At 34.4% G+C, this 12,198-nt stretch overlaps 1 protein-coding gene across 2 annotated transcripts in view; it reads right to left on the bottom strand.

Moving 5' to 3' along the window:
• Window positions 1-12,198, bottom strand: part of NUP188 (nucleoporin 188) — a 43,967-nt gene that overhangs the window by 20,821 nt on the left and 10,948 nt on the right. For both annotated transcript variants that reach the window (XM_039861504.1, XM_039861505.1), the window contains exons 7-12: window positions 11,488-11,580; window positions 11,223-11,342; window positions 5,058-5,269; window positions 4,218-4,332; window positions 3,170-3,370; window positions 2,190-2,279 (exon numbers count right to left, since the gene is read on the bottom strand). In XM_039861504.1, coding sequence (XP_039717438.1) covers window positions 2,190-2,279; window positions 3,170-3,370; window positions 4,218-4,332; window positions 5,058-5,269; window positions 11,223-11,342; window positions 11,488-11,580 — 831 coding nt within the window. The remainder of the gene's footprint in view (window positions 1-2,189; window positions 2,280-3,169; window positions 3,371-4,217; window positions 4,333-5,057; window positions 5,270-11,222; window positions 11,343-11,487; window positions 11,581-12,198) is intronic.

Here is a 12,198-nt window from a genome sequence, read left to right as displayed (position 1 = left end):
TATAAATTTTCAAATGTCATGTAAATGTGAGCTATTACTAGGATCAGCTAAACTGTTCCCCTAGAAAGCAAAAATGTTTTCTTAATTTTTAAATCTTCAGCGCTTAGCATAGAGCTTGGCATACACTAGGAATCTAATAAAGTCTTATGAAATAATTTTTTTAAAAAACCCAAGTACTAGGACCCCTGCAATCCCAATATATTAATACCAATCCTCTGGGAGAATAGTAGGGTCTAAATGTGATCAGAATTTTGACAAAAGATACAAAGCTTATTCTGTGCCCTTAAGAGCTTTGGAAATTGAGTCTTTCAATTAACACCAATTTCTTTCCTCGCCAATGATAAAAAATTTTCATTTTTATCAACTTCATCAATTTCTTAAATTTCCAAAACAAGTCTCTAATCATGAAAAATACCATGACTCAGTTATAAAGAACTCAAATACTATTTCCTTCTGAAAGGAACCAAGGCTCCTTGGAGAAATGGCAGATTCTGGGTGTGGGGCAAACATCATATAAATTAATCCTGCAACAGTCTGTCATACCAGAAAATAGAGCTATCTAAATATGTAAGGGTAGTGTCAAATGGATTCAGAAGCTAATATGAAAAAGCTCTTATTGACCAAAGATGGGGAAATCTGAAGGTAAGAATAAATAAATGCAATAGATTAAAACAAATCATGAGTGAACAATATGTAAAAAATTTAAAACCCTCACTAGCCACCTTCAGTGGATTCTAGGAAAAAATGGTAAGTACATGAAAAGACGCATGTATAGTACTCTATACCAGAGTATCAAAGAGTTGAAAGCAAATTTCCTTTTTTTATAAATTGAGGTATAATTGACATATAACACTGTATTAGTTTCAGGTATACAATATAATGATTCGATATTTGTATATACTGTGAAACAAATTTTTTAAATTTGAAATCACTTTTATTTTCCATGCCAAGCGTTCTGCCCACATTATTGTCTTGATTGTATACGTTTTTAATTTAATTTTATTTTCCAATTACAGTTGACATATATTATACTAGCTTTAGGTGTACAACATAGTGATTAGACATATACACAACTTAGAAAGTGATCACCTCGATAAGTCTAGTACCCATTTGACACCATATATAGTTATTACTGTATTACTGACTATATTCCCTAGGCTGTCCTTTACGTCCCTGTGACTATTCTTATAACTGGCAATTTATACATTTTGACGCCTTTCTCATCCATACAAATTTCTTTTTTACAGCAATGTTCCAACCAATAAGCGTAAGGGAAAAGAGAGACCAGCACCATTTCGTAACTCTAAGGAACTACTAGTCTAGACATTAGGAACTAATGAGCTTAAAAAGTTAACGACAATGCAATGATGTGGCTTGTGGCTACCACAGTAGACAGCAAAGTTACAGACTGAAAGAAACCTGCCAGACTTAGCAACCAATAATGCGTAGACCTTATTGATTTAGATCCAGATCTGAACAAACTTATGACAAACTTATGACATTTATAAGATAATTAGAAATTTGACTCCTGATTTGATAGATATTATTTTTTAGATGTGATAATGGTTGTGAAGTTTTACTAAAACAGTCATAGATGAAACTTAATTATGCTTGAAATTTGCTTCAAAATAATCAAGGAGGAAAGGCAGAAATGAACAAGATCAGCTGTGACGCTGGAGACAGGATCATGAAGGTTCATTATACAATTTTGTCTACTTTAGTATAAGTTTGAAATGTTTCATTAAAAAAATACATAGCAGAAGAATATTTATTAGCACCTATAGATATTTAGGACATATGCACTAGAGAGTAAAAAAATAAGGTTATAAAACAGTATACACATTGTGATTCCATTTCTAGAAAAGAATTAGTATATTTTTATGTATATGTGTGCATATACATAAGAATTAGCATATTTTTATGTATATGTTTGGAAGGGAACACATCAAAATGTTAACAGAAGTTATCCTGTGTGATGGGATTATACTTTTTTCTTTTACCAGCATTTTCTGATTTTTGTATCATTAATATGTATCACTTCCATAATACAATAAATGAAAATAAACAGCAATGAACAAATTACAGCTGAAGCATCTGGGTGTGTTTTATCAGCTCCAGAGCTGTATCTCAGGGCTATACGACTGCAAAGCTGGATAGTGCAGATAGCCTCATGAAAGCCAGACACTGACCTGCTGATTGCCCAGTGTGTGCAGCTCCAGCGAGGTCAGCACGAAAGAAAGGAGTCCATAGACACACATGCATGCGGTGCTGGTGGTGCACTGTAATGGCAAAGGAGTCAGTGAATAATTCTGGGTAAAACAACCCTTCCCCAGATTCAGCATAATCCTATCACATTAACGCAGCCCTTGTGAACAAATGGGAAGGGAGTCCAAGGCTTCATAGTTTTCCTAATTTAGTTCCAAGATAAAAAAAAAAATAAAATGAGAAAAGAGAAAGCAGAAACCGCAAAAATTACAAGACAGTCAAGAATAAAATCAAAAAGGAATCATTTTCATGGGGGAAAATATCACATCTAGCCTATAGAAAGGACAGTTTCTATGTGCTGATACAAATGATGCAGCTGCCTGAACTGTCACCAAGATCAAACAATCACTGCCAACATGCAGGGCCTGTTGGCTGAGGTTTCATTTTAGCATGTCAAAAGCTGACTAAATACTGTGCCATTCAAATTAAGCCCCAACACAAGAATCAAGAGAATTTCTAATTCATTCTATTACAGCTGGATGAGTAAGCTCCCCAAAAAGATTTCTCCAGTCAGTACAGCCAAAGCTATCTTCAAGGACATATACTATTCTGGCAGAGAATACTACATTGGCAAAGATAAGACAGTGGGTTTAAACTGTATCTACCACTAAGTAGCAATTACCGTTCCTATGGGTAAATTTCATCTCCCTGAGTTTCAATTTCCTAATGCATAAAACGGGATGATAATCCATAGTGTAAAGTGTTGTAAGGATGAAGCAAGACAATATAGAGAAAGTGAACACAGCGTCTGGTCATAGCCAGTGCTCTATAAAGGTCAGTTACAACATTATCATTATCCGTGTCACTATTACAATTACTATCACTATTACCATGAGTCATTAATGAACTTCAGCCCTGCTCTTAGTTCATTCTCATGATCAAACACCTATAGCCTGAGCCTCACATCATTTCCCCCACTGGCCAGTGAGCGGAGCAGTCGGGTCAAGTACTGAAACACGTTCAGCTGGATGGCCGTGCCACCTATCTTCCGGACAATGCTGCTCGTCTCTTCTGGATTCAGAGTGTGACGGAGGAGAGCCCAGGCCAAAAGCACTGGGGCATGATGTGGAATGTCCCCAAAGGTCATCATCAATCGGTCCATATCCTAACAGAAAGAGAAAACAACTGTGTCACTAAACAGAAAGGATCCAGATCCTCCATAGCAGGGGTTCCTAGCTCCCAGGCTGCAGACCAGTACCAGTCCATGGCCTATTAAGAACTGGGCCACACAGCAGGAAGTGAGTGGTAGGAGAGTGAGCAAAGCTTCATCTGTATTTGCAGCTGCTCCCTGGCACTAGCATCACCACCTCAGCTCCAGCTCAGATCATCAGGCATTAGATTCTCATAGGAGCACGTTCCCTGGTGCCAGAAAGGTTGGGGTTCACTGCTCCATAGGCTCCTTCATCATGCTTAATGAGTCTTCCATGCACCCACAGTGGCCCCTTTCTCCCATTCTGGTATTTTACTCTTCCTAAACCCCTAACTGCCTCACTAATAAACCCAAATACTCTTCTTTTTACCCACAATTTTTTTCTTCTGATTTTATGTAGTCTTAATCTAAGATTGTAAAATACATATTTAAATGGAGATTCCAGAAAATCTCCTGATCCATCCTGAACTTTCTCTGCTCTTCATTTTCTCTAACCATCTCATCTCAAAGTTCTTCCCATTTTCTCTTTTCACAAGCTCTGTAAATACAAACAACCCCCAACGTTCTGCTCTTTGGTCTGTTTTGTCCTTATACCATCTCCTTGAGTGACTCTACCCATTCTCACAGATTCAACTATTACCTCTGTACAGATAAGTGACAAATCTGAGATTTCTTTCAGATCTGGTTAACTTCTTAACAATGCAGAACTTCAAATTCCACAAGAAAAAGTTCATACAGCAGTATAAATATACTACTAATTATAAAAGGTCTGAAAAAAGAAAACAGGCTGCTCCCAGTTCACCTGACAAATAAGCCCATCCTGAGCAAACTGGTGCAGCTCTCTTCTGTCATCCAAAGCACACTTGTGCAAGGATTCAATGTCCATGCCTTCCACCAGGATAAGGGCACTGAAGTAGCTGGAAAGAAAAATGGTATCATGGTGTCATATATGTTACTCTGAACATCACTGGAAAATAAGGTGACATGTAAGACACTTCGATATCAAAAAATTATTAATGAGTTATTTTACATTGTTTTCCCATACTGAGTCTTCTCAATCTCGTATTTACTTCCAGCACATGTCAATTTGACCAACCACATTTTAAGGGCTCTATAAGTCATATGTGGCTTGTGCCTACCAAGTGCAGATCTAGTTCCGAAGGTTTCTACAGCTACCAATTACATCTGACCCTGATAAACTGTCTCGCTGCTCAAGTGTGTATCTTCATTCATAGAGGGAACAGGCCTCAAAATATAAAAGTGTCCATTGCCATAAAATTCAAAGTCCATAGACTGATCTTAAAGAAGACTGAGGACACATCTGCCTTTAGCATTTGCACAATGCCTGGCCTACAACAAGTGCTCAACAAATATTTTGTTGAATGAATGCGTGAACCTCTTAGATGAAGATGGTTAAGTGAAAGAAAAGGATATAATATTTACTTTGAGAAAACAGGTTCGTCTCAGTCTCAGTCTTTATTCCCCATATGACTTGGAACGTGGTAGCACACCCATCTAGTTCTCCACCCATTAGGGGAAAAGCACGCTGACCCCTGCTACACCCGCCCATTCACAGGACCACTGTACTGGCAACGCTCTCAACACTGTACGAGTTCCCTGACCTCGGTTCATTCGGACTTACCCGATCCGGTCCACAAAAGGGTCCATGGTCTCATCCACCAGGTGCCTGTTGGTCTGCCTACTACCAAACCCTTGCTCTTTAAACATCTTGGTTAACACCAATAGATCACTAGGTGCCATCTCGAAGTATGCATAATAAAGGAAAATAATTTCTAGCAGCATGGACTGTTCCCGAAGGCACTGAACAAACCAGCGAGACACCTGGCGCTCAGTCTGCACAACCAATAAAGAAAACATGGGAAAAAAATAAAGTCAGATTTTAAAACATATTTAAATTGTTCAAGTTATTTTTATTAGATAACATATGGATAGTTGCCCCACTCATCCACTAGGGATAGAATCCAAGACTCTCGGTGGATGAGTGAAACCAGATGGTACTGAACCCTATGTATGTTTTTTCCTATATATACATACTTATGATAAAGTTTAATTTATAAATTAGGGACAAGAAGAGATTAACAATAATACTAAAGTAAAACAATTATAACAATAACTATAACAAAAGTTATGTGAATGTGGTATTAAGTAAAATAAAGGTTACTTGTACACAAGTATTGTTATATCATGAGATGGCTGTCTGATAACTAAGGCTACTACGTGACTAGCAAGTGGGTAGTGTATACAGTATGGATACATTGGACAAAGGCATCATTCACTTTCCGGGCGGGATAGAGTGGAACGGCCCAAGATTTCAGGTCTCTACTCAGAATGGCATGCAATTTAAAACATGAATTATTTATTTCTAGGATTTTCCATGTAATATCTTTGGACTGCAGTTGACCATGTGGAAAACCGACCGCAGATAAGGGAGGACTACTGAGTAAAGATAGGGTAAAAAAAAGTCTTTCCCTACAATTCCTGTTGCCCATCCAAAACTCTCCCCAGAGGCAACCGGTGTTAGAGGTTTTTGTCTTTCCTTCCAGTACTATGTCATATTCATTCATTCATTCATTTTATAGTATGTTTGTCTGTCTAAGCATCCATCAATCCCTAAAACAGATGATATATTACACAAACTATTCTGCACCTTACCTTTTTCACTCAACACTGTATCTTAAAGATTATTTCCTCTAATAATATTTTAACAATTTCCTTATCTTTCATTCCTTTTTAGAGCTGCATAGTGATCAACCAGTCCCCTCATTATTTTTAATGAATGTTGCCTCGTACTCCGCTGCATGAAAATGCCGTAATTTATTCTAACTGGTCCATTTGGATGGGCATTTAGGTCATTACCAATATTTTGCACTAAAATCATTATACAACTGACAGAACTACATAAAAAAATCAGCAAAGATGTAGAAGATCTAAAGAATCTTGACCTGATATATTTAGAGACCACCACACTCAACTCCTGCCAAACATACATTCTTTTCACGTGTATGTGGTACATTCACCAAGACAGATGATATCACGGGGCCATAAACCATGTGACAGTAAATTCTAAAAGACTGAAATGATATAGAATATGTTCTTTGATCATAATAGAATCAAATTAAAAATCAATAACAATAAGATATCTAAGAAACACCCAATGTTTGGAAATTAATACACTTCTAAATAATACAAGGTCAAAGAAAATCACAAAGGAAAATTAGGAACTATTTTGAACTGAATGATAATGAAAATACAACTATCAAAATTTATGGGATAAAGCTAAAAGCAATGCTTTAAAGCAATATTTATAGTTATTGATTAGAAAAAACCTAAAAATATGTAATCTAAGTTTATACCATAAAAAAAAATTAGAAAAAGAACTAAACCCAAAGAAATTGACAGAAATATTGAAGAGAAGTAATCAATGATTATAAATGGATAAATAACAGAGAAAACTGACAAAACTACCATTATCAGAAATGAGTCAGGAGACATCACTACAGATCCTACAGAGTAAAAAAAATAATAAGAAAATATTAACTGCTTTACACAAGTAAATTTGACTAAATGAAATGGACAAATTCCTTGAAAGACAGAAATTACCAAAACTGACCCAAGAAGAAACAGGAAACTTGAATAGCCATATATCGACTAAAGAAAACGGAATTCAGAACTTAAAACTTTCCCACATAGAAAACTGTAGGCTATGATGACTTCACTGGTAAATTCTATCACACATTTAAGGAAGAAATAATACCAATACTATATGAATTCTTTAAGAAAACAGAGGAAGAAAGAATATTTTTCAACTTATTTTATGAAGCCAATATTACCCTAACACCAAATCCAGACAAAAACATTATGAAAAAACTACAGACTAATATCCCTCATGAACACGGGCAGAAAATTCCTTAAAATTTTAACAAGTCAAATCCAACAATATATAAAAAGCAAAATATATCATAAGTGGAGTTTATGCCAGAAAGTCAAGATTGATTTGATATCTCAAAATTCAATGTAACTCACTGTATTAGTAGAGTAAAAGAGAAAAACCATAAGATCATTTCAACAGGTGCAAAAGAAAACAGACAGAATTTAACACTCATTCCTAATAAAAAGTAAAAACCCTCAGCAAAGTAAGAATTAATGGGAATTTCCTCATTTGATAAAGAACAACTCTAAAAATAATTTACAATGAACAACATAGTTGATAGTAAAAATTGAATGCTTTCCACCTAAGATCAAGAAAAAGGATGTCAGCTCTCTCACAACTTCTATTCAACACTCTACTGGAGGTTCTAATCAGATAATAAGGCAAGAAAAAGAAATAAAAGATAAACGGATTTGAAAAGAAGTCAGACTGTCCTTACGGATGACATGATCATGTATATACGAAAATCCTATTACGAAAAAACCTACTAGAATAAGTGAATTTATCAAGGTCACAAGATACGAGACTGATATACAAAAATTAACTGTATTTCTATATACTAACAATGAACTGAAAAATTATTTTTTTGAAAAACATTTATAATAACATCAGAAAAGTAAAATAAATCTATTTAAAAATAAATTTGACAAAAGACATAATATCTGAGTACTGAAAACAATTAAAACCTTATTTAGAGAAATTAAAGATGATGTACATAAATGGAGGAATACACTAGGTTCATGGATTGGAAGACTTCGTAACATTATTAAGATGGCAATTCTCCCCAAAATTATGTACAGATTTGCTAAAATTCTAACCAAAATCCCAGCAAGATTTTTTTTTTGAAAGAGACATGCTTGATTCTTTGGAAAAGCAAAGGACATGGAAGAGCCAAAATTTTTGAAAAAGAACAAGGTTGAAAGACTTACACTAATTGATTTCAAGATGTACTAAAAAGCTATAGTAATCAAGACAGTGTGATATTGGCATAAAAACAGATGTAGAGTTCATTGGACCAGAGACAGACCCACACTTACATGATCAATTTATTTTTTACAAAGGTATCAAGATAATTCAATGAGAAAAGAGAGTATTTTCAATAGATGGTACTGGAAGATCTGTGTGGGAAAAATATTAACCTTGTCCCTCACCTCGCACCATGCACAATACTACTAAAAATTAACTATAAACCTAAACATGAGAGCTAAAAGTTCTAAAAGAAAACAAAATCTTTTTGACATTAGGTTAGGCAAAGATTTCTTAAACAAGGCCCAAAAGGCAAGAATCATAACAGAAGAAACTTATAAAACTTTATGAAAATTAAAAATATCTGCTCTTAGATACAGTTAAAGTGAGGAAAAAAACAAGCCATAAAGTGGGAGAAAGTATTTATAAAACATCTATCTGTTAAACAGATTGTCTCCAGCACAAATAGAGAATTCTTAAAATTCAGTAATAAGACAAACATCCCAATAAAAATAAGTAGACCAAAGATCTGAATAAACACTTCACCAAAGACATAAGCAAATAAGCACATGAAAAGATGTTCAACGTCACTAGTCACACAAATTAAAACCACAACGAGATACCACTACGCACATATTAGAATGTCTAAAATTAAAAATAATGACCATATCAAGTGCAGGTGAGGCTATGACGCCAAAAATATTTCTCATACATTCTGGCAGAAATGGAAAATAGTACAGCCACTATGGAAAACAGTCTGCCCATGCCTTACGAAGATAAAAATAAACACTAAAAATATGACCCAATAAGTTAACTCTCAAGTGTTTATTTACCCAAGAGAAATGAAACCTATGTCCACACAAAGACCTGTATGTTAATAATGTTCACAGCACTTTATTCATAATAGCCAAAAGACAGATACAACTCAAATGTCCATCAACTGATGAGTTGATAAATATATCCATGGTATAGCCACACAATGGATTATTCAACCACGAATAAGAATGAAGTTGTTATATAACACAGATGGATCTCAAAAACATTATGCTAAATGAGAGAAGCCAAACAGAAAAGACTACATATTGTATGGTTCTATTAATGTAAAATTCTAGAAAAGGCAAAATTATAGTGATATTTACAAATGGTTAAAATGATAAATTTTAAGTCATGTATAATTCACCATAATAAAAAAATTATAATTAAAAAGAAAGCAGAGAATTGGTTGCTTCGGGTCAAGGGATCACACAGACTGATGACAAACTTTCTGGGGAGACAGAAATGATCTGCATGTTAATCATGCAGATGGTTACTGCATATAACTGTATACAATTGCCAAAACTCAAACAGTACACTTAAAATGGGTGAATTTTATTGGATGGTAATCATATCTGAATAAATAAACTTTGGGGTAAGGGCAATGCTACAGTTATACAAGTCATTTCACATAGGTGTGAATGTATTTAAGTGACAAACTCTTAAAGTGAAACTGCTAGGTCAAGAAATATGTGCTTTTCAATTTTTAGATATTGTCATGTTTTCCATTAAAAAATATACCAATTTATACAGCAAAATATGAGTGAGTACGCTTATCTCATCCCTTGGACAAGAGTGTGCCATGTGAATATGTTCACTCCTTTTCCCTGTTTTCCTTTTGGGTTTTACTTATTGATTTTTGGGAGTTCTTTCTCTTTTAAGAACCTTTTGTGGTAAGAGTTTGTCTTCTGTCTTTGCTTACAGTGCTATTTTTGTTTTTTTTTGCCTTGCAAAAGTTTTTTGATTTGATGTTGCTGGGTTTATACTTTTTTTCTTTTATGGCTTCTGGGTTTTACTTTAAAAAGTCTTCTCCACTCCAAAAAAAAATTAAAACAAAACTACCTTCCATGTTTTCATCTAATACTTTTATAGTTGAATTTTTAAAAATTTAAGTCATTAATCTCTGATTTTCTTTTGGTAGAAGGTATGAGGTACAGTTTAATTTTCCTCCAGATGACTACCCAGTAGTTCCAGCACCATTTATTGAATAAGCCAACATATTCCCAGTGATTTGAAATGCTGTCTTTATCATTCACGAATTCCTTATCAATATTTTGGTCTATAGCTAAAATACATATTGTGCTCTAACAGCTATCAATTTATACATGTGCCAATGCCATGCTTTAAATTACTGTAGTCCTATTATCTAATAAGGCTAATTTTCCTTCATGATTTTCCTTTTTGAAAATCTCCTGGATAGTGTCACTTATTTTTCATATGAATTTTAGAATCAGCTTGTCTGGTTCCAAAATAAAAGGCAGAACAAACACTTGTTACAATTTTTCTGGGATTGCATTAAATTTTTAGGTTAACATATTGAAGTACTAACACTTATATGGTCCTGAGTCTTTATATTCAAGAATGTAGTGTGTCTTTCCATTTAATTATGACTTCTTTTATACTCATTAGAGCATTTTAAAGTTCCCTTCATTTAGATTGGGACTGTTGGTATGGTAGGTGGGCCCTTTTCTTCTATTAAATATTTTAAATAGTTTGTGTTTTGGTTGTTTTAATAAGCAAGATTTAGGATAAAATCATCAGACTAGCATCATATACTAGATAATAAAGAAGATGAAATCTTGGATTTACAGTTCTACTAATCACCAAGAGAATATTTTAAGTAAGAACAGAAAGGAAATTAACTGGATAGACAAAGTCCAGGGAAAAAGTCCAGAATTAAATACCATTAGTTAAAGTCCATGAATGGTTTGATCCGTATGATATGCTTAAACTTTTCTGAAGGATGATAATCTATAAATGTTTTAAGTTAATAAATGAATAAACAATTTAACTTGGAGCTCTATGAGAAAGGATATACAATTCTCCTAAGAATTATAGAAGGGCCCAACAACCACATACCATGAGGTTCCCATGTGTCTCCCATGTTGGTGCTTCAGTTTTATAAAGCTCTTCAAATTGCTGTCTATATTTTATAACTAGCTCCTTCTCCAATTTATCAACGCAGTCTGCATATTCAACCTAAAAAAAATCCAAGAGTAACTTATACCTAGAGTAAAAGGTAAATAGTCAAATGAACAGGAACATGAATATGAATAATGGAGAATTATTTAAAAGTGTTGAATTTTACAGGGTAAAGAGAACCAAGAGGACTAAATGGCCTTACCCTGTAGGGGTGTCTTTCATCTTGGAAATAAGTGAGAAGGTGTAAGACACAACGAAGAATACAGGTTCTTTCTTCATAATAATAGTCTGCAATCTGGAAAGAACCCAAAAATTCTAAATCAGTTACTCACCTTTGCACAGAAGATACTCTAAAATTACTGATAAAGAGATCACGTAGAAGGTGTGAATGGGAAAGTTCAATCTGTATAAGCAATCACAGAAATGGAAACAGTGCTATGCCAAAGGGAAGTAAAAGATCTTCATGACCCAGGATACAAGTAAAGTCATGCAAGATAAAAGGAATTATCTCATAATATAAACAAGTTTTTATAGCATGATTTCTCAGCAGTCAAGTAACACACAATGCTATAAACTGACAGCCAAATACATGAAAGCAAATATAAAAACACCACTGGTGTATGTCCTAATCGTTCTCACTAAATAACAAATAGAAGCTAGTCGAACTCTATTTTAAAATGAGAATCCTAAGTGAGAAGGTTGCTTTGGGGGACAGGAGGAGATAAAGGAAAAAGAAATATAAATTCATCCTGCTGCATTTAGATCTAGAGAAAAAACTCCCACGAACCAGTTTTCATCCCCAGTGGCTGAAGAATCTCCTTTGGAAAAAGGCCTCAGCTTTATCCAGTGGATAAAAGCCTCATTTCCAAAAAAGTTAATAAGCTTCTTCATTAAGTCCTCAATGCTTACCCAA

The sequence above is a fragment of the Pteropus medius genome, unplaced genomic scaffold (genome assembly GCF_902729225.1).
Source record: "Pteropus medius unplaced genomic scaffold, Ma_sr-lr_union100, whole genome shotgun sequence".
Taxonomy (NCBI): Eukaryota; Metazoa; Chordata; class Mammalia; order Chiroptera; family Pteropodidae; genus Pteropus; species Pteropus medius.
The sequence above is the reverse complement of the archived record's forward strand: the minus strand, read 5'-3'. Positions and strand labels throughout refer to the sequence as shown.